At 32.0% G+C, this 24,420-nt stretch overlaps 3 protein-coding genes across 3 annotated transcripts; all 3 read right to left on the bottom strand.

Annotated features, from left to right (window-relative positions):
* Positions 1 to 6,776: 6,776 nt before the first annotated feature.
* Positions 6,777 to 11,423, bottom strand: HELRODRAFT_106532 (hypothetical protein; the record flags this gene model as incomplete). The annotated part of the gene is made up of 8 exons (XM_009021375.1): positions 11,231 to 11,423; positions 10,032 to 10,140; positions 9,768 to 9,929; positions 9,517 to 9,631; positions 7,850 to 7,920; positions 7,461 to 7,599; positions 7,203 to 7,349; positions 6,777 to 6,919 (listed from the first exon to the last, which is right to left on the bottom strand). The coding sequence occupies exons 1-8, from the start codon at positions 11,254 to 11,256 to the stop codon at positions 6,777 to 6,779; spliced, it is 912 nt and encodes a 303-aa protein (XP_009019623.1). The 5' UTR covers positions 11,257 to 11,423.
* Positions 11,424 to 15,416: 3,993 nt separating this feature from the next.
* On the bottom strand, positions 15,417 to 21,114 carry HELRODRAFT_161457 (hypothetical protein; the record flags this gene model as incomplete). Its single annotated transcript, XM_009021374.1, has 6 exons — positions 15,417 to 15,883; positions 15,959 to 16,228; positions 16,383 to 16,548; positions 16,896 to 17,022; positions 17,966 to 18,102; positions 20,404 to 21,114. 6 exons carry the CDS (start codon positions 21,112 to 21,114, stop codon positions 15,417 to 15,419), a joined length of 1,878 nt encoding a protein of 625 aa, XP_009019622.1.
* A 183-nt stretch (positions 21,115 to 21,297) lies between these two features.
* On the bottom strand, positions 21,298 to 22,219 carry HELRODRAFT_161456 (hypothetical protein; the record flags this gene model as incomplete). The annotated part of the gene is made up of 2 exons (XM_009021373.1): positions 21,298 to 21,770; positions 21,835 to 22,219. The coding sequence occupies 2 exons, from the start codon at positions 22,217 to 22,219 to the stop codon at positions 21,298 to 21,300; spliced, it is 858 nt and encodes a 285-aa protein (XP_009019621.1).
* Between the last annotated feature and the right edge of the window lie 2,201 nt (positions 22,220 to 24,420).

Raw genomic sequence — 24,420 nt, 5'->3', positions numbered from 1 at the left:
GCATATTGTTTATGCGTGTTGCTCATGTATGTTGCTTATGAATGTTGTTTATAGAGCACAAAAAAGAGGTTTTAGTTTGTCTCTAGAGATATTAAATATTGCGGGGTTATGTTCCACCGATTGACGAGATACTTTTGTTAGAAGTGTATTCATCACTTTTTAAAGTAATAATTATTTCAAACGAGAATTCAAACAAGCATACATTTGGAAATGAACAAACATTTTTTTTAATTATTCTTAAAATTAATTTATTTACCATTTTTAATTTTCAAATTGTAAAAATACACGCCTACAGATACAACGGCATATTTGCCACAAAATGCACGAAGCAAAGTGTCAATATCATGATTGCACTTTCAGATATTTTAACAAGGAATTTTTTTGAATCCTGTCACCAAGCAATACTACGTTCTGGCAACAATTAACACCGCATAGAAAGTAAGTAAAGCAACTTTCAGTTATCTATGACATTTGTAGTTTCTTGCATCTTAACATTGCAACGTTAATACCTATATCTAACCCGTACGTAAACTCAGTAGATATGATCGCGTTCCTCCTCTTTTCTAAAAGTTTAAAAATTGTAAAAGATTGCTTGAAGACTCGGGTTGATCAACATGCAAACCCTACATAACTTATTGAAAAAAATATTGAACGTTTATAGTAAATAAAACGATTCAAACATTCAATTAATCATTTATTAATCGTTGTAAATGTAATTTCAATTATATTAACTTGTGACTGTACGTTCAGACTTCTTGTTTCCTTCCACTGATCGTTCTTGAAACTGGCAGCGTTCATAATAATGAAGGCCAAGCAACATTTTCAAAGATGAACTGACCCAAATAAATAGTTCTCTAGTTCTCTTAATGGCTTAACCTCATTTTTTGATAGAAATTGTACGTTTAGTTTACACGAAATTCGTAATCCTCTTTAGTTAAATTTGTCGGTAACCGATATATAAATAATTAATTAATCAATCAATTAATTTTTTCAAATATTATATAATATATTCTTATAGAACTTATAGGGCTTGTAAACTTATTTTATAATGTAAATGTGTTATAATTTGAAATACCTAATAAACACGATCTTTTTCTGGCGTTCCAACAAAAATAAACAGTTAATGATTGTTATATACGATCACTATCATCAACAATGTACCCAATTTTTATCTCTGATTCCCTGTTTCATTCAAGTTTTTGCATGCATGTGTACGTAGATGATCATTTCGTCAGTACACGCATATATATATATATATATATATATATATATACATACATACATATATAAATATAAATATATATATATATAATGAAGGTCAAAAATATTAACATCTGCAAGACCCAGAAAAAGCTATTTATGGCTACACTAATGGCTTCGATGGTAGAATTGAACGTAGACATACAAGCATTATTACGTTAGATGTCCAATGTCACCAAACATGTAATGCATTGAAATTTTGTGGAAAATTGCAATTCATTAAGTTTTATTATTAATGATTGAAACAATTGAATTTTTTAACCGAACTGGTTGTTCAATTTTCAACGCGAGATAATAAGCAAAGAGTCGAATTTAAAAAAGGGCCGACCTCAGGGCCTTAACAGAAGGGGCCTTTCAGCAGAAGTGGGCTTTCACAATAAAAATAACAAATATCGAAATTTGTTCGTCAAAAATTTTTGTGAAAAAAAACACTGGTTTAAAAAAAATAACATTGGAAAAAGTGAAATAAGAAAATAGCCGTCAACTTGTTTTTAAGAACCGTTTTGATCTAAAAATAAACAATCAGGGGCTTCTACAACATCACCGCCTCAGGCCTTTTACATTTCTAAATACCGCCCTGGTATATCAAGGACCTGTTCACAGATAAAAACACGTATACAAAGGAGATGTTACAGACTTTAAAAGAAAGAAAAGTAATCAATGAGGAAGAAACGGAAATAACATTGGAGAAAGTAATAAAAGCAATGAAGAAAATGAGGGACAACAAGAGCACAGGGAAAGACGGAATTCCCATAGAGATGATCAAAGCGGGAGGACCAATTGTATGTAATGAGATTCACAAAATCTGCCAAGAAATCTGGGACAGTGGAAAATGGCCAGAAGATTGGTGTAAATCAATCTTGATCATGTTGCCAAAAAAAGGAGACCTGAAAGACTGCAACAACTACAGATCAATAGCACTGATCCCTCATATATGCAAGATCATGCTGACGATCTTGAAAGAACGATTGGAGAAAGACATAGAACAGCATTTAGGAGAGGAGCAGGCAGGTTTCAGAAAGGACAGAAGTACAGTCCAGCAAATCCTGATGTTGAGACTATTGTTGGAAGATGCAGGAAGCAGAGGTCAAACAACTTTTCATTGTTTTGTGGGTTTTAAGAAGGCGTTTGATTCAGTTTGGCACGAAGGTTTGTGGGCAACTTTGGAAAGTATGGGAGTGTCAACAAAAATGGTAAGGGTGCTGAAAGGGCTTTATGAGGAGTCAACAATGGCGGTAAGGGTAGGTACAGAGCTGGGAGACTGGATCAAAGCGAACATAGGAAGTAGACAAGGAGATCCAATATCACCATTACTGTTCTTAGCACTGTTGGAAAGAGCCTTGGAAAAAATGGAGAATGCAGATATTGAAGGAATCGACATTGGAGGCAGAGTGATAAGGGACCTCAGGTTTGCAGATGATATAGATCTGCTAGCATCTAGTGCAGAGGGTCTACAGAAATTGATCGAGTTGACGTACGATGGTGGAAGAAACCATGGACTACACATCAACAGCAGTAAGACAAAGATAATGATTTCGGAAGCAGGTGGAAACAATGATGAATTCCAGATAGGAGCAGAAAAGCTCGAACAAGTGAACCAATTTATATATCTGGGCAACCTCATAACTGATGACAATAATTGTTCGAAAGAAATTGATAAAAGAATAGCAATCGCGATAGGAATGTTTGCATCTTTGAAAGTAATATTGAAAAACGGTAATGTATCTACAAAAACAAAATTAAAGATCGTAGAAGCGTGTGTGTTTTCTACACTGATGTATGCATGTGAGGCTTGGACGTTGAAGAAGAGACAAAGACAAACTGGAAGCATTCGAGATGCATTGTTATAGAAAGTTGCTGGGAATCAGTTGGAGACAAAAGATAAGAAACGATGCCATAAGAAAACAACTTGAAAAACAAAAAACTGTGTATGAAAGTGTCAAGGAAAGAAAGCTGGGTATCTTTGGGCACATCTGCAGAATGACAGACGACAGACTGATCAAAAAAGTACTGATGAGAAAGAGGGACTGGAAGAAAAAAGTGGGAAGACCTGTGAGGAAGTGGATGGATGATATCACGGAATGGACGGGGGTTGGAACATTGGGCTCAATGAAAATGGCGAGGGAAAGAAAAGAATTTTGGAGAGATAGAAGAATACCATCGGCCTCAACGGTCCCTTAAGGGATTACAGAGGATCATTGAATGAATGAATAAATGGGCAAGTTAAAAAAATGGGTTCCCTTCTTTAATCGGGAGTTAATTATAGTAAACAAATTTTACTCAATGGCTTTCACTCTCTTTTTTTTTCCCCCCCCCCCCCCCCCCTCTCTCTCCCATGTATATGTAAGCATATATAAATATAAAGGTTTTCCACCGATTGAGAAATACATGGGGACAGGAGAAATCATGACGACAGCATATAATGGGATGAGACAGGACCGATCTGACGGAAGCACGTGTGTGTCGTGAACGTACGTACACGTGTCGAGTGCGCAGTGCATGCACGTACAAGTTGTTTGCGGTGCATCACCATGGTCTCCGCTCTATTATTTCTGATTTGGTGCACAGAAATTGATTTGAAATGAAATCTTGCCTAGCTATTTATGAAATTTTTAACATAAGAAAATAAACAGGCTGATTTTCAATTGGACTTTATAACGAAGTGTGGTTCAAGCAGGATAGTAATCATCGTTAATAGTTCATCAGCTCCATAATTATCATTGCCATCATCTTCTTTTTCATCATCATCATTTACATAATCATCAACATAACTGCAATCCGTCATGCGAGTCATTAAAGCAGATTTTCAGTGAAGTTTCACCTGAGCAGGAGCAATAAGCTTACAGACCGCGATAAACTGATTATGTTTCATTAGCAAATTACATTAGCCCGGTTCTCATTGTACCTCAGCTCGACTACGGTAGAATAATGACAATAATAATATACGATTTGTGTGCAGGTATGCAGGCAGGCTGTTTGGAAAACTCGACGTAGGATTTTGGTACGTACGTACTTACCGGTATGTCGGCTGAGCATCAATTTCGCGGAAATCAATACGCTAGTGAATTGAAAAGTCATCTATTCATTGTTCATCACCTTCCATCTACTAACAATGAAACTCCGAAGTGACTTTCAAGTGTGGCAAATGTACCAAACTAATTTAATCGTAAACTACGTCAGCAATGATCGCCAACCTGAAGAAAGTGTGAAGCCCTTAAGGAACGGTGTGAAGCACTTACAACGTTTAAGCGGAAAACCATGCAAGCAGGAACTGAAGTAAATTTGTTTCCAGCCAGACAAGGAAAGTAATGAAAAGAGGAGTGCAGAAACATTTGCGTCGTTATTTGATGAAGCATTCATGTGAAGATCGTTAAACGTTCTTACCGTTTTAGGACTATATAAATATATATTTACAAGTGACTGGGTAACACAGTAAAGATATGGAAGAATTTAATGGCATACAAATAAAAACTCACTTCAATCGACAAAGGCAGGAATTATTCATAAAACAACGGATTCAACATGTGAATGTGAAATGACAAGTTTTAATAAAAATTCACCATCTTATAACATAGGGCAATTGTAAATTAATGACTGTTTGTTAAAAAGTCCATAAATTGTGGTTATATATTGGATAAATTGTGGATAATTGTAAACGAGTTGTGCATAAATTGTAGATGCTATAGCGACAAATTATTTAAGACACTAATTAAACCAGCATGACGTTAAAAGAAAAATCACAATTGAAACCACTCAACAGCAACAAATTACAAAAAAATATAACATGACATTACTGTACATATATAAACATAATTTATATTAATAAATATTCCATTATATGAGAAAATTTGGCACTCCGATGATCAACAACGTCATTCTTCAACAACCAATCATGTGAAAATTAAATGAAAATGTCCTAAATTCAGCCGAGCACACTGACACAACCATCAATTGCTAATGATCACAGGTTTTAAATTGTTTTATTTATTTATTGTATATTTTTTATTGTTACATATATATATATATATATATATATATATATATATATATATATATATATATATATATATATATATATATATAATCAATAAGATAATAAAATCTTCAAAAGTTAAAAATAAAAAACTTTTCCAAAAAAGTAATTTACAATTGAAAGTAAAGCATAGCTGAGCAGCAGAAGTTGCGGTACTACAATTCAATTTCAACGATAAGTTTGTTTTTTCCAGCTGACACAAGACATGTACCAAAAATATGTCATAACAGTTTAATTAATTAATTAATTATAAGAAGCTCCCACTTTATTTATAATTTGTTATTAATTAATTAATTAACTATTAAACATGAACATGTGAACGCAAATCACGTTCACGATACCAAATTATAATTTAAAATTATATATATAATTTTAAAACTATATGAAAATTATTGTAAGGCTGAAAAAAAATACAAGTTAAAAAAAACGGATTTCTTAACGTTCAAAAAGCATTAAGAGTTAATGCTTTTTGAGCGTGTTTTAAATTTGGAATGATGAATGGTGTCGAATTCAGAAAAAATTGATAGCGAACATACAACAATTACAACAACTACAATGATGATAACAGATGCTGAATGAATGCATTTAAATCCTACAATACAATAAGACAGGCAGCGAGTGTATTGCTTATTGCTATTATTACCAGTAGTAACAACAATAATAACGATAATAATACTGAAAATAACAATAAAAAACAATAAAAAAAATAAATAAATAATGGCAATGTTCGTAATAAGTCTATTTTCAATGACTTAACATTACATTTCCTGATTTTAAAATACTGTTGGATTAAAACGGAAGAATGCATGAATTAGTCATCCATATGTATATGTATATGAATAAGTCATTCATGCATTCTTCCGTTTTTATTATTAGTCATAAATCCTCGTTTAGAAATCCAATTTAAAATTTAATAAAATAAAATAATAAAATATTGATAAGTGCAATAAAATTATCATCATTATAAACGACTATTTTATCTCGCAAGTCATGTGAACGGTTAGAAAATGGAATCGAAATTGCAGAAATTATGTAACCAGGACCTATGTAGTAATAGTATAATTTATCGTGAATTGAACATATGCTTGATAATAATAACAATCTAAAGGCTAATCATTCATGTTAAAAATACTAATGTCTATACGGGTTTATGTGTGTATTTGTGTGTGCGTGCGTGTGTGTGGTGTTTGTGTGTGCGAGTGAGTGTGTGTGTTTGTGTGTGAAAATATACACACAGGTAAACAAACATACAAACTTGACAAGGAATGTAAGGCCCTGCAGTGAAATAAAAATAGATAACAAACAATCAAACCATACAAATCGCGCCGTTCAATGTTTTCTGTCTTTTTTGTCTTAATCTTTCCAACAACCCACATCGGCCTCATCATTTTCATTCGATCAAAATTTTGCGATTATTTCTTGCGTCACTATCATCATTATTATTGTCGCCAGCTTCATCTCCCCTCCCATTACAACTGCACTATCACACTCTGATGTTGAGATACTGTTTCATATACCTGACGACGACTCTGATCGGTCGGTCCTGCCACTTGGCCAGAGTCTCGTGGCTGGCCGTCACCTGGTCACCCTTGAATCTGTCCAAGTATGTGCAGCAGACCACCGCAGCTGTTGTGAAATTATGATGACGACGACGACGATGATGCAAGATTGTGATGATGACGATTATGAATGGTGATTATCATGTGGTGGTGGCAACGATGATGACGATGGAAACGATCCAATCATAATGACACGACAACAACGACCATGATGACACTAGTGTTGCAGTTAATAAGCTATAATAGTTTCATTGGTCTAATGATGTTGTAATGCTGTTGAAATATTAAAGTACACAAACATACACACTCACACATACGGCGATTCACATTTCATCATTACAAGCACTAACATGATATGTTAGCCTGGCTGCATAGATATCCAAAGGCAAGTGCCTCCATCTCTAAATTACGAACGCCAAAGTCGTAGGCCTTCTTGAGGAAATTCATTTTCTTCTCTTCATCATACTCACAAACTGCACCATCCAATCTTCCTTGCCCTGTATTTAATTTAAGCGCGAGTGTTGCTCGTATATACATACATACAATCGTACATGCACATTCACAACTTCCGTAAGGTTGTTGAATTTTTTAAGCCAGTGAAAGTTCACCTTCATAAAAATCCCAGGCGCAAATTGTTTTGCCAAGAATGATCTGGAAGTCGTCGTCTTTGAGAGCACATTGGAGAAGTTTGTTGTTCAGCTGGCCATCCAGCTTGCTTGGCTTCTTTACCATCTCTCCTAAAATCGGCTAGAAGATTGATTAGGAAATAAATTAATATTGCTAACAGGTATAATAATTAGAAGTGTTGCATCTACCTGGAACAAATCACGAGAACAATATGACAAAACTAAACATCTGATTTATTAAAGAAAGTGCATAACTAAGTCATTCCATGAAAATTAATAATTAGCCATTTTGTGGGAAAACAAGAAAAAATTTAATTATGATATCAATTAATTAAAAAATTGGTGAAATTTAAAAGTTGAAATGAACAAACCACTTCTAAGAAATTTCTCAAGCACCCATCCAGCGCTTCACTTGTCAACACCACTGTGCCCGGCTCCAAACCTTTTGTGCATGTTTGATATTCGTTGTTTCAAGTTCCATTTATTTCAATTAAGATATGTACAAAAATGAAAAAGTTCGCTTCTGGATAGCTACCTAATTTAGAAAGAATAATAAGTGGTAGAATAAGTTTATAAAGCGGTGGTAAGTAGTTAGAACGATAGGCTGAGCATAATAAGAGTCACTGGCATCTGTCATCTAAAAAATGTTCTCAGCAGGGTGTGCTGTGTAACTCACTTCACTCTCTGCTCATTAAGTTTATGATCTCGCGTGAATCAATTTTTGAACCTGACAGAAGAATTAACGGCACCTCAAAATTTTCTAAAAACTGCTAGCGTTAAAAATATCTAGACATCGAGAAAGGCAGCAGCATGCTACAACGCAACTGCAAGCCTCGATTTGATGGTTCATCTTCCAACTGGGCGCGCCATCACACAATCATGATGTCTCTACGTACGTACGTATTACTTTGCAGAAACTTGCTCACAACACCTTGCAATGGTTACACGGAAATATATCAGTACAAACACCAAAAGTTTAAAAATTTATAAAAACTTTTAGCCAGTTTAAAATTAATTCGTTACTATAAAACGTTTTCATAGTGTTGATGTAAATTAAATGCATGTCAATATAGAACGAACATTTCACTAAACAGCATGTAGTAAGTGGTTGAATGATAAAAATCAAGCAAGCAAGCTGTAACAACAGTTACCATGCATGACTCCAATCCCATAGAACAACATTCCATACCATAATGAATTCCGCATGATATCATAATGAATCAAATATATCCTAATGAATTGCATATGGTTTCATAATGAACTCCATATGATATCATATGAATCCCATATGATATCATAATAAATTTCATATAAATTCATAATGAAAAGAGCATTGGACCTCAAAAAACATCATAAACAAACATATTGAATTACCATCCACAGGCTGTACTTATTATTACACTCTGCAGATGTTAAACTCATATTATTCATTAATTATACATTCACTTTATTATGACAGCCAGATTGATTTAATGTGAAACGGCAACAGCATTTTAAACTCAACAACTTTCCACACTTCTATTCAAATATTTAAATGACTTTTCAAGGATAGCATTTGATACATTTTCACACCTTGACATGTTCTCACTCGGCATTTAACCCGAGTCCCTCCATACATCTGTATACTATATTATTAATAGATCAAACATTGTAATAAGCAAATGGTATGCATTTCATAAGCAAGAAAGTTATAGTAAAACTTTACTTTACAATCAACCTATATGACTAAATTTCAAAAGTTTACTGCAAGCATAAATGACACATAAACAGAATGATAGCTCAGTCAGATGGATTGATAAAACAACCAGATCAGATTTCCAACTAAATCGACCTATGGCCAGATGAAAAAAACAAAGTGCAACCAGAACCTATTTTTCTTGATAATTTATTATCACAATTAAGCAAATTTCTCTAACATAATAAAACTGACACTTTTTTCATCAATATGAATGTTACAGTGTAAAATTGACGAAACACACATTCAAGCACGTTTGCACGCACACACAAACATTTATAATAATATTAATATATGGCTTACCAAGTCCGCCAGACGTCCCAACTCTGAAGACATGGACATCAGAGGCTTGTGAATAGTGCAGGGCCTTGATGACTTCATGTAGAACGACCATTGTTGAATTGACTCCTATGCCGTGCTGATGGTGTTTAAGAGGAAATACATCACTACACTACAATAACATTGAAAATATCAAATAAACTTTTAGTTCATCATCTTGATTCATTAACTAGAAAACTCAGACATGAACACACCATTCATGCAACAAAACTAACGTTGACACAAAGGACGGGACCGGCTTTGAACATGACGTATCTGTCTGTTTGGTGACTGATGTTGGTCAGTGCACAGCCTGCTGGGATATCTATCTTCAACTCGTCAGCCACGTACTGCGCGAGGTACCCCATTCTCTTGTGGCTGCCTCCCATGCATACAAACTGTGGGGTGAAGTTAATCCGTAAATGTAAAATACAGTTACAATGGTATACTTTGTTACATATAAGGCAATTTAGTGATAATAATAATGAATGATAGTTAACCTTAATATCACTGAAAATATTATTGAAGTGTTTGCATTTTGAGTTTATTCCCAGATGATGGAATATGTCAACATCTAAACTGCTGAGGTTCTTATTTGGTGCTTTCACCCTTCGTATGGAAAGGTAATAATAACATCACATATCTTTTCAAGTTTTGTATACACAACATTAAGCATTTAATAACAAAAAAATTATTTTTGTACAATGATTACCACAATAAAAAGAACATTTAATAACAACCAATGTAGGGTATGTAAAGATTACATAAGCAAAGTAAACATTTAATCAGAGTAAACATTTCAGTGTTTCAAACCATTAACCAACATGAAAGTTCAAACTACTAAGTTGAAGTGCCATCAAGATAATCTCTAAGTGTTTTGCTTTTATTAATATTAATGACAACACATTATCTAGTTCAATGATATCATGAGATTTTTACATTTAAATAATATCATGTTATTAATTTAAATCAAGTTAGTTTATGCAATTCATTTAATTAAGTATTCTGAATTTTGAAAAATTCAAAGTAATGATGAATACTCAAAATTTCCTAAATAACATTAAAAAATTTCAAAATCAATAACAAATTATTTAGTTGTTTAAATATAGTAAAAATTTAATTTTATGAGTATGAATTTTTTTGAGTTGAGTTCTAATGTCAATCCATCTATCACTTCAGTCAGTGTTCAGTTGAGTGTACCAACTTTCTATATAATCAACTAATCCTAATGCAATAATTAATTTGCTAGTTAATAATACATGGTTTGTCTGTCCACTGTGAAAAATAATTATTTGCCTCCTCACATTACATGCCCTTCTTATTAATTATCTTTATTGATCAATGTCTTATAGTTAGCTATTATAGCTAATCTCTTTCTTATATTTTATTAAATTAAAATATCAATATAATTATATTATATGCATTTTATATTGAATGTATAATTTTTTTTTATAATATAATAGTACTATCAATTATTATATTGTGAAATTAGGCAAACTTATTAGTACTGTAAAAAAATAATTGATGTATTTATGATTTTCATTTTGATTTTATCAAGTATAAAAAATGAAAATAAAAAACTTCATTTTTTTATGATGTTTATAAAACAAAATAACAATAAAGATTACAAATTTTAATTAATGTTTAATCACTTTAATCATATTGTAAGAATGGTTATTAAATGATATAAAAACCAAACCTTTTTTCTTCATCATAGTCACCCATGATTATTAATTTAATTAATTTTTTATTTATAAAATTAATTAAATAAAAGAAAATTAAAAATCAAGAGCGCAAGAAATTAATTTGTAAACTTTCACTTTGAAAGATGAGATGAATAGGTTTTAAAATTAATAATTTTAATAGTTTTCAATTTATTTTAATTTTTAAAATTAGCGAAAATACAACTCACGAGCCAACAAAATAAACAACGCAGGGTAGACAAAGCTCATTATATAATATTTATATAAATATATATATAATATATAATACTTTAATATATATATATATATATAATATAAAACTAACCATTTATATATATATATATATATATGTTAAAAAAAACGAAACCGATAGAGGTTGCAGAACCCGGAAAAACCACAAGTTTTTGGTCTTTAAATTGCATGATATTACAAGGAAAAAATACATAGCAATAAAATAATAATACATTCATGTTGTTGAGGCATTATTTGTGTATATACACACACCACACACACATAAAAACACAGACTCTATATATATATATAATAAATAAATATATATATATATATATATATATATATTTATATATATTATCGGAGGATCACAACCTACTCACCATTTGCAATTTCTGAAACTAATTGTAGTTGTTCTTTCAAATGGGTTGGAGTGTCACCAGTAAGAAAGTCTCCGAATAGAAGATCTAGTTTGAAAACGATTCTTTCTGGCATGCGGAGCCAGTGTAGATCATCCCTGATGTATGATGATATAGAATCGAATTTCGAATAATCAGCAACATGTCTCGCTGCGGTGTTCTCTGAACAGACTGCACATCGTCACGAAGGAATAAGTTGACATCAAACAATATTGTGTGTGATACGTTGTTTAGCATGTATTCATATATCCAATATTCATATACGCTGTTTGTGCTTCATTGATCCCTCTGAATTTTGGAAGAGTGTAATAAACCTTTAACCTTTTTTAATCTTGAACCTGGTTTAAGGAGCCTGTTGAACCTGAGGTATCTACGACACGGACGCCACTGATGATAATTATCGTTGTAATTGTATTAAATTTATTTATTTACACCTGACATTTTTGTTAGATTAGCACTTTGTTGACGTTAGTTGACGATTCTTTTTTATTCATTATTATTGCAATTCTGACATACGCAGAACCATTTACAATGTTACATATACATAATCTATATATCTTTATTATGTTCCTCATATCATCATTCATTGATTTGGAGCAGACACCTTTGCCACGAAGGCCTTTTCACACGATAGCCATTGAGATGTTTGACTCAGCGCGCATTTGAACCACTGAGCCATCTTGCCGACATCATTTTAATTAATGCATTTATTTATTCCATATATATGGTTATGGTCATGGTATATTCTAAATGGTTAATGTCATTTTTTAAATAATTACTGAATTAATTTTTAATCTAATTCGTTTTTAATATGGAATTCTTTCATCACCATGGTAATATTCCTATGTGGTTGCAAAAGTGTGTAATGAACAGATCAAAATATCGAGTTAGTTAAGTTCGTTTACCAATATGAAAGTTATTTATTTAAATCAAACTACAAATTTTTATCGATTTTGGTTATTTGATGTAACAATATAAAAAGAAATTTACTTTCACATGTTTTGATTTTACAACACTACCTACTGTAACTCCCCCTTTTGATTTCAACCAAAAGAGAAAATAACGAGTAAGCTACTAATGCAGTATAGGTTTGCCTTGATATGACACGGGGGTGACGCAATTAAGTAGTAAATAAGCTAGCTCTTCATGCTGAATTTTTATGTCGATTATTATTTTGGTCTGATTAAATAAAATTAAAATTGATAGGGTTTAGAATATAAAACTGTTGTTTCATACTAATCGTTTTAAATCATAAATAAAAATATTTGAAAATTTTCTAGCAATTACCTTTTGAGTAATCTCAATGATTTTAATGTTTAACCACGAATTTAGATCAATGAACTGCAGTTGAGGCAACAAGCCTGGTCGAAACATTCGGTGCACAAATCTAAAAACTCTTTTGATGGTATAGACTTTTGGTTTATCTCTATTGTTACAATTTTTTTAAATTTGTTTTTTGACAGAATCTAATAGCAGTCACTTATTTAAAAATGCTGAAGTGGATGACGACGAAGACAAAACACACTCTTTGATGAGATGCGAAGCTTTAAAACATGGAAGAAACGATTTGCTGTCAAACGTTGAGCAAATAAAAGAAAACATGAAAAAAGAGCAACTGCAAATTGACAACATAATTAAGGAACAAACGAAATTAGAAAATGCTGTTGAGGAAATTAAAAAAAGGTAATGCCTCAAAACAGTTGTCATAAAATGTGTTTTGTTATCAAGCTAATAAATAAAATTGATAAACGCAGGATTGGTATTTTAGAAATGCACAAGATAAAATACAAAGATAAATTAAAAAAATGGGAAGACAAACAAGAGAAAGAAATGAAGAAAATTCAGCTTTTGGACGATACTTTGAATGAAATCATGTCGCAAAACTAATAATCTATTTTTAAAGTTGAGATTCATGTGAACGCTAATTTTTAAACTGTTTTTTGACAAAAATCATATTAAAAAAACAAAAAGCAAAAACCTTAGAACTTAAACAGTTTGTGGTAAAAAAAATAGCATATAAATGAGTAGAATTTAATTTCGAATTTTTAAAAAAGCGTAAGTTCTAAAAAAGTTGAAAATTTGAAAAATCTCTATTATTTAAAAAAAAGATCATTCGATTTAAAAAATACACGCTCGTATGTTGTGGTCTGTGTGTTGCTATTATAAGTATATGGTTGTGATACATATAAAATAGTGAAGATAGACGCGCTATGCAGTCAACTTTTTTGAAAAAGTGCTTTTTAGTATGCGCGGTGACATTCAAGTCCTATGTTTTAATGACATACAAAGCAACGGCAGCATGCATCAAATACAATGGACCCAACACCGATCTTTGTTGAACAACATTACATATTTCCTCAAATACAGACAAATCGCCATTAAAATTAATTAACTGGGTTCTATTTTTTTAGTGAAATGATAAGAGAACATTTCCACGAACACTGAAATAAGAATTTAGATTATTAAAATGTATCTCATGATCCAAACAGTCAAAAGCTATGCTCATATCCAGAAAATAAGAAATGAAACGTGTTATTATCAACAGAGGAAAAAAGGTTTGAATAAGCGTTCAATAGCGCAGCCTCAGTCGTAAAAATTGATCTGCGGGTTGACTAGTTGGAAGAAATTTATTTTTCGACAAATGAAACAATTGCTTAGAAAAACATTTTCAAGAACTATTGATAAAAGATAGAAACAATATTTTTCTTGTCAACTGACGAGTAAAAAAAACATGCTTGAACATTCAACACAGATGGAGAATTGACTTGTTCCCTCTAAATCATCATGATACTCCTAGAAAGAAGTGGGATTCAAAATGCAATTCATTAGTAAAAAAATTGGTTCGAAGCGGCCTTTGAATAACTGGAATCTACATAGAACACAACATCAAACAGATGAAAACAAGAGCGAACTACTGCTCAGTAGTCTCAATGGCTTTCAGCTGTCTTGGGCTCTCTCTATATTAAATTAATTGCTCCAATCATGTACCTATAAATTTAATTTATACAAATTTTTTTAAATAGAAAAAATCGGATTTGAAGACAGAATGCGACTTTCTAGTTTGATGTTTAAAAGAACCGGGAATTTCCGCCAGGCTCACGTGCTCTAGCTCACTCGCTTGTTAATCGGTCGGCCAGTAAAGCTTGAGAAGTGGCGTGATCGAACCACAAGCCTTTTGATCAATGCAAACAATATAGTTTAATGGGTATTTCAAATCTAAAAATCAATGCCAAATCATGTTTAACTGGCAAAACAGTTCGTTAAAACAAATTGAAATATTTATGACGGTTCAATCAAAATAACACAAGATAAAATAATGTAACGTATATGAACATCTCACTGGAAATACGAAGTATCTTGAAATAAAACATTTACATATAACAGTTGGGCGTCTCCAGAAGTAATAGATTATCATTATTAAAAAAACACGCAAGGATAAATTTAATGCTGGGCATTAAATATCGAGTTTAAAATCACTTAAATACTTAATTTAATAAACATAAAATGGTTGACTGATGTCTGATATGAGAGATTAATTGTCAGGTATAGCAAAAGCCTCTAACTCTACCCCACTAAGATCAAACTGGTCATCTTCAACTGGAGATTCTCTATTATTTTTTGCAGGGTTAACTGATTCTGCAGTTGTTGATGATCCAATGACGGATCCTAAAGTATATTTCAGCAGACTAAACCCAGCAAGTGTTTTACCCATGTTGGTTGCTTGATTTAGGAAACTACCAAGCCTGCTAGTAGCATTTTGTTTAATATCACCAACATAATCATATTTGTCTACATTTTCAAATGTCAAACCATCAGAAAAGCCATCATTCGCATCTTTATCATTTTCTTTTTTCGCTGCTTTTCCAGTGTTAGCAACAGCTCCTTTATTAATGTCACTGGTGTTGATTTTATTACCAGACATATCACCAGACAAGGGATGCTCTGAGCTGCCAAATTTTTCATCCGCGAAAAGAGAGCTAGGTTCATTAGGAAGGTATTCTGTTGAAATGAAATAATTTTTAGTCACAAATTTATTATGAAAAAGCAATGAATGTCCATGAAATTATTTTGAACCGTCATCAGTGGCATCTCTTGAGTCAGAAAGAATAGATTCATCAGGTAGAAATTCTTGAGCATCGCTATCTTCATCTTCATACACTTGTTCATCAATATTTTCATCATATTTACTTCCTTCCATTAAAGGTGGGAAAGATTCCTCAGGGGGTATGAACTCTCGCAATTCCGCATCTGAATCATCACCATGGTCTTCTGCAATCTCATCCATGTTTCTAACATAAATATTCTCTTTTACCATTTGCTTTCTCAACTGTCTCCTTACTTTTCCTTAAAATTAAAAGTGAAAATATTTAAAAAAAACAAAGACAAAATAAACAATCGAGTTGTAAGATCTTATAAACATATATAAAATATTATTTTTGATAAAAGCCTGTTGCATGTGATGAAATGAAAAACACGAAAAGTGATATTATAAACAAACTTGGATTCACAGTTCTCTTAATATTCAAGAATCTCTCTAAAACAGCAAAAAATGAGATGACAGATGCAGCCAACTTGTTGTACTTCACAACAGGCCACAACAACACAAATGTTACTGTGATGATTGTTGAAAAATTATTTGATAGTAACTCATCAATTAATAAAAACTGAATGTTTCAACAAGACAATGTTATTTTCAATTAACTTTTGTTTTCTCAAAATAATTTAATAGAAATAAATTGCAAGTCATAATAAGAGTGCTGATGTTGACTTATTCCATGAATCTGTCAGCAAAAGAAATGATAAATTCATAAAATAAAAAACGGAATACAGTACAAAAAACCAACCAAATATGCAAAGCAAAGCAAAATCCGAAAGCGACCATCCTACAATCAAGAGGAAAAAACAAATGCAGAGACCAATAACATCAAACTGCAGAATGTTGTTATGAAAAACTTCAAAATAATGTCACTATAATTCCAAGCTAATGGGATAATTTCTTTAACCAACTAACCTTATCTCTGTCATCTTTTCTTAATTGCATGCCATTTGACCAAATTGTCTCAAAGGTGACAACCAACCAGGCAACAGTTGAAATGAGATCAAATTCACCTTCATTTCTCGTCTGCACTTGTATCCAACTAAAATAGCATTTATATAAAAAGTTTGACTGAGTAAAATTAATAACTCTGTAAAATAATAAATAAAGCACATAAAATATCATCTGTTTTAAGAAAATCTACATATGCAAAATACAATACACGTAGAAAAAAAAGCATATTTGTTGTTGTTAACTTTTTAATCAAAAGACTAAATATGATATGAAATATAAAAAGATGTAATAACAAACTTAACACAGAATATTACAAATAAACACTCATTAACCCATCAGCTGACTCCTCAGTTTCTGAACAAATAAAATTATTTAAAAATAAATCTTAAATATATATTTGTATTTATCTATTTAATAACAACATTTTATGTTGAAAATCATTACAATTAAACAAAGTATCGTAAATAAAAACCTGTAGAGTGGAGAAAAACTGTCAAGGAGTACACAAAGATACAGATGTAGCCACAAGCAGAAATCGCCACCAGTGTGTTAACATTGTAAAATAATCTGAGGGTTTTAATGACATTTTTGGGTTATGTAAATATATAAACTAATAATATTATGTCATAAAATTCAATAGCTTGGCATCACTGAACCGCATCCTAAATCAGTGCTCATCTTTGTAGTCTCACAAACTGGTATTTATTTATTTTAAATTTAATGAATTAAATTATTAAATAAGCTTGAAACAGACCACAACCAGATGAATTTTCAATTTTTTATTGATTTAAATTTTAACGGATGAATGATTTTGCTTCTTTTTTATCATTTCAATCAAATTCAAACGGATGGTTTTAACTTAATTACGGTCAAAAATAACAATAATATAATTATTAATTAAAAAATTAGAAAAAACAAACCTAACCTACCCAAACTTAATCCTTAAGTAAGTTAATGTCAATCTTCTTAAGTGAGTATTTTCAAATAAACAATTATTAAATTAATGAATAAACGATCAATAAATAACTAACATGAGCAACACAAAGATGGCATTGGTGAACAAAGCAGAGGCAAAGGGAAACTCCCATGTAAGGAGTACTTCGGCGGACTTGATGTAACTTTCAATGGGTGCAACAAGATTCTTCAACCGATCTTCTTTATCCAGGACCTTCTTTTCAAACGCTTTATTTTCGATTTCGTTCATTAACTCCTGCATCTCTTGTCTTCTCGAGGTTAGCCGCGGCATTTTTGCACGGGAGCAACTGCATGAAACAATGAAAAATTGCGGACCAATAAACCAAACAACTCAAGAAGTTTTTCCTTTTAAATCCTTTGTTTCATTAACGAAGTGCAGAAATATGGAAAACCAAATTTTCAAAAATTTATGTTTTTGTTATATTCATTCACAAGCGAAGTCACAAGCGAGCCGTGTATATTATAAATGAAGCGAACAAGCGAAATATATAGTTCGTGTGTCTCTCTATAATGTTTAATATAGAATAAAAATTGTTTTATCAAAAGATTTATTCACACAAAAGAAAATTATGTGCATGAAAGTCTGCATCGTGGATATATATATATATATATATATATATATATATATTATTAATAGAAAGCTTAATATAGCGTTCGTTATAGCAGTTTTCACAAACGCTATCAAATTATAACTAATATTAATAACAAAATAGCAAGAATGCCATAAAATAAACTATTGCAATAACCGACACGTGAGTGCACCAACGCATGCGCCAGAGTCTGCATTGCGTCTTTATCAAGTGATTCTCGAATTCGTTTCATTCTTCTAATTTGTGCCAAGCATGATATAGAGATCATCTTTAAATGAGATTTCATTGTTAGGTTTGAATCTATTATAAAACCTAGGTTCGACACTGCTTTACAGAAATCTATTTTTTTATCATTCATAACAACTGAATTTATATCTAAGTCCGCCAACTGCTGCCAGGTACCAATAGGAAGAAATTTTGTTTTACCCTGGTTAAGCTTCAATTCATTTCTCGACATCCACAGATTAACCTCCGTCATACATTCAATGAACCTCGTAATCTCGTCTTGAAATAACTTCGGTTTACCTGATAACATAATTTAAATGTCGTCTGCATATGCATGGCTTTTCAAATCATATGAATCAATTATCTTCAGCACATCAGATGTATAAAGCAGAAACAATAAAGGATCCAAAACAGATCCCTGCGGCACACCAGAGCGAACCACACTGACGCAGGACAAACTCCCGTTGAACGAAACCTGCTGTGTTCGGCTAATCAAGTAGCTTCTGAGCCAATTTATTATTTCCCCAGATATTCCAAAATTTTGATGTAGCCTGAGCAGTAACATTTCATGATTGACACAGTCGAAAGCCGAGCTCATGTCCAAAAATGCCAACAAGGAAATGTTTTGAGCATCCATCTCAGCATAAACCCCTGAGAGAACATGCAGCAGAGCAGTTTCAGTGGAGTGAAATCGTCTGAAACCGGATTGATGTGCAGGCATGAGATTATTATCATTCAAATGAGCAAGCAATTGTCTCGACACCATTCTTTCAATGAGTTTTGATATAAATGATAGATTACTGACTGGTCGATAATTACTGACGTCATCTGGATCTGCATAACTTTTTTTCAACAACGGCACAACAATTGCATGCTTACAAGGTGTGGGGAAGCAACCTACCCTCATGCACAGATTTATTAAACTGGTTATAAATGGACAAAACAATTCAAAATGCTTTTTAAAAAAAACGCGTTGGTAAAATATCTAGTTGACAGGACTTTTTAGGTGAATGAAGCACTTCTTTCCTGACATCAGCCTCAGACACCGCCCGAAAAGTCGAAAACAACTGCTGACATCCATGATCATCACTGTTAAGACAAGATTGATTTTCAGTGTCAATCCCCTGTTTTATCACTTTAATTTTTTCATTAAAGAAAGTCATGAACTGGCCAGCATTGAGATCATTGAATTCGCGTTTAGTGCCTTCACTGTGATTGTTTAGAAAAATTTTATTAACCACCCTCCACAAGCTCTTTGGAGTTTTACTGTTTTCATTGACAACTTTCTTCCAATATACTTTACGTTTGTTTGAATAAATTTCAGTTTTTTCTTTAAGGGCCAATATCCATTCATTTTTATCAAACAATTTACAACTTTTTCTAAAAATTTTTTCTTTTTTTCTAGATTTCCGTTTTGAAGCCTTGCAATCATCATCAAACCACGGTGCAACATGATGGCGCCCAGGCAGCACAAGTACAAGAGGAACAACCCTATCAACAATTCTCCTTACCTCGTCACTGAATAAACCAAATTCTGCATTTACATCATCAGTTTTACACGGTCTGGATACTGGAGACTCAAGTACCTGCTCAGCAAAAGTTTTCTCATCAAAACGATTCCAGAGTCGGATCAATCTTTTTGCTTTCAGAGACTTTGTCAATTTTATTGATAAACTAACCTGTACCAAACCATGATCAGAATAGATTCCACTAGGATAAACCTTTGCTTCACTGACAGCTATATTGTGTGACGTCACAATCAGATCGAGCGTTCCTCCTAGAATATGCGATGGTTCATCTATGTGGTTGATCAACTGAAACATTTCAAATATTTCACGTAAATTAACAACGTTTGGATTGTTCGACTTCTCCATGTGAATGTTAAAATCTCCCGCTAACAAAATACGGGAACTAATGATTGTAACACATTCTAAGACCGAAATCAGTTCATCAAAAAATGATGTCGTTAATTGTTCAGATCCAGGTCTGTAAATTGCCAGTAGGATATAATCTAATTCATTAATTTTAAGTTTCACCACCAGAACCTCGAAAGCAGTAGCCAGTGGCAGAGTGATCTTTTTATATCTAAAAATTGATCGGAAAAAAATGATTAAACCTCCATGATGTGGGTCGTGCGATCTTAAACGGTCTACAAACTGATAGCCAGGTGGCATTGATAACCCAATGGAAATATTATCTGCCGAACCATGCCAGCTCTCCGTCAAAACAAAGATGTCTAGGCCTTCGTGAATCAAACCATAAATAGAGCTGAATTTTGTTATTATAGATCTGATATTTAAAACTCCCAGAACCACCGATCGCTCCTCATTTCCAATTTTAGCAGGCTTACCTTTACCAGATGCTTCATTAAATTTTATCATCCTCAGCATACTGAAATTCACCTATTGCATTTTTATTGTTACAACCACTTTCACCACACACATCAAGACTTGAGATTTTATATTGACACTTACCATAATGGCTTTTATTATTTGCATATCTAAAACAACTTTCAACGTTTACTCCATCAAAATCAATATCATCAACGCTACCATCAGTGCCATCTCTCTCAATCAAACTTTTTCTTTCAGTTTTTGATCCCTCCGAAACTTGACTATTTTCCATCTTCCCGGAGGTCCCCTCACTCTGAATAAAAAATCACCGCTTACAGATTCCTGCTTTTTTGCATCATTGATCAACTTTTTCAGCTCATCTCTCTGATCATTTGATAGGTCGTGACTAAGCCAAACACCTTTTAGGACATCATCCAACGATTTCATTCGTGATACATTATCCATTATTAAGTTTTTCGACTCAACACTATCAAGACTTAACAATAACGGTCTGTTTATTTTTTCTTGTTTTTTCCCCAGTCTCGTTACTTTAACAACTGCTTTCTCGGCAACTTCGTTTCGGGTCGACTGATTAAAAATCTTCATAACACGTTCTTTGTCGTCGTCTCCTTCAGCACGTCTAAAAAGCACCAAATTTTTTTCTCTCTCCTTGATGTCTGTCGCATCATTCAACTTTTTTTGCACATTCTTGACTTCAACGTTAATTACATCAATGTTTTTTTAACTTCTTTGCTACTATATCGGTCCATGACGTACTGACTCCACCACTGCCCGTACGCATCTCATCAACAGCATGATTAATGTTGCTTAATTTTTCATCATTCAATTTTACTGCACATCTGATATTCCGGAGCTCCGATTCTATGATTTTACTGGCATCTGTCAATCCATCAATTTTAATCATCAATTCCTGTTTACTTCTGTCAACTGCCCTCGCAAGCAGATCCGTGTCTATTTCCGCTGATGATTTGGTGTCTGGAGAAACATTGTTACATGTATCACAAAACCACTTCAAATTATTATACTTCTGAATAAAACAGTACACATCATCTGGTATTAACGTAAGATTTGAAACACAACCGCAACGAAAACAGCTGAAGTTTTTCAACGAATCTGACTTTGTCTTTGCACGTGTACTCATTTCAAGTTTAATTGTTTACAAAAGTTGCTATAAAGTCTGTAAGAAATCAAAAACAGAAAAACACAAAGTAAACAAACAAACACAACTAGTAGAAAACAATCCTTTTTGTACCAACAACTTCAACTTTAATTTATGTTATTTGCTTTAATTTAATGGAAAACCTAATTTAAATAAGCGTAGTTATAAAGTAAAGTTAACAAATAATAATTTCGATAAAAAAATATATAAATTTGTTTGTCTAAATTTCCTCTATTATATGCAACTAAATTTAATTAAATCACTATATGAAAATTCTATATAATCAAGAAAAACACGGAGCAGAAACGAAACCAGCCGAAACCTCAAACGAATGAATGTATATATATATATATATATATATATATATATATATGTATATATATATATATATATATATATATATATATATATATATATATATATTATATCCATGGTCTGCATTAGAAAAAATAATTTTATCGCATTATTAAAATCGGTTAGAATACTTCAAGTGTTACAGAATCTGACTGAAAAGCTTTAGCGTGGTGTTTTGTCATTTGTTCTTATATAGTAAACCCTCTATCATGATTTTAGTTAAACTGAAAACAAGAGCAGCAATGGCATTACACACGAACAGGACCTTTATGCCAGATTATGTTTGACGTTTGGTCAGTTAATAATTATTCTTGTTCCTTAGTTTTGCAAATTACATTTTTCTGATTTTTGTCATACAGAAACATTTTGTGACACATGTAGGAATCAAACCTTACTAAATGATTTGATCGTTGACTTGGAAGAATTTGCGTCATTATATAATCACCCGCAGCAAAATAGTTGCCAGTTTCAAACACTGTATACGATATACATTACATAACAATTTAAGAAAAAATTTAAAATTCTTTGTTGTGCAAGAAATATGTAAAGTTAGGTACAAAAATTTTATCAGTTATTCAGTTATCAATCAGTCAAAAATGTACACATTTTTGCTTTAAAAACAAAGCAAACACAGCCTGCTTTAATAAATTTAAAGAGCAAAGATAAATGAATTTTGATTTAGTTGCCATGGTTACGTTTCAAGCGGCGGTTTTGTCTGTCATGAAAAAATTTTCGTTCATATTAATTCTAAATAATTTTACTTCCAGGCTATATTTTTTTTTGATCGTTTTTCAAAATGAATAGAAAATCGAAACGAAAGCCACATTGGTTAATTTGTTTATCAAGTTCATTTGAATTTTTTTAGCACGCATAGTTCACACAAACAAATGATGAACTGCAAATAATATATACATAATCGGAAGCCTCAAGTGTCAAGTCATTAACTTTTAAAAATAAATAATATTTTACATTTGATTTGATTTCATGTCATGCACGTCAGCATATTTATGACGTGACGTGATCTACAACAAGCTAAAGAATTTTTTCTAAATAAAAAATAAGGTTTAAAAAAATATTTTATGATCTTTAAATAAGCGTCATGATTTTTTTACTCATGATTTGATATGATTTCATGTAATGCACGTCAACATATTTATGACGTGACGTGATCTTCAACAAGCTAAAAAAATTTTCTAAATAAAAAATAAGGTTTAAAAAATTATTTTATGATTTTATTACAGTTCTCTTCGTGAAGAAATATTAGAACATCAACGTAGGTTCTATCACTCAGACAAAGCCCCTACCAGATTACCTCCTGTTAACAAATATGCACACATAAACATTATTAACCCAAACGATATAACATATAAAGTTAAACCAGCAAAATATATGAAAGATGTCATGATTGTGAAGAACCAGATGTTGGCATTTCACTTTTTTATCATCATTTTTAAATTATATTCATTTCTTTGTGTCGTTAAATCGTTATCATTAATATATAAAATCATTTAAAATTTCTTTTTATAAGTATAAATAAAACATTATTTATATACCTTTTAGATATAAAAATGCCAAAGATGCTTATGAAAAAGTGACTAAGATGTGTGAACAAAGTAGCAACAAGTTGAAAAGAAAGATTGACTATCCTCCAGAGGTGGGGTTGGCTTGAGTTAAGTTTATTAGAGCACTTTGAATAGTTGATATATTATATTTTGCAAATTTACAGTTCCTGCCTTGTTTAATCTGTCTTTTTTTCCAATTATTACTTTTTAATGAAGATGACATAAATTTTCTATTTTATATTTTTCTAGATGTATAGTGAAGGAAGA

This window comes from Helobdella robusta (assembly GCF_000326865.2).
Source record: "Helobdella robusta unplaced genomic scaffold HELROscaffold_3, whole genome shotgun sequence".
Taxonomy (NCBI): Eukaryota; Metazoa; Annelida; class Clitellata; order Rhynchobdellida; family Glossiphoniidae; genus Helobdella; species Helobdella robusta.
The sequence above is the reverse complement of the archived record's forward strand: the minus strand, read 5'-3'. Positions and strand labels throughout refer to the sequence as shown.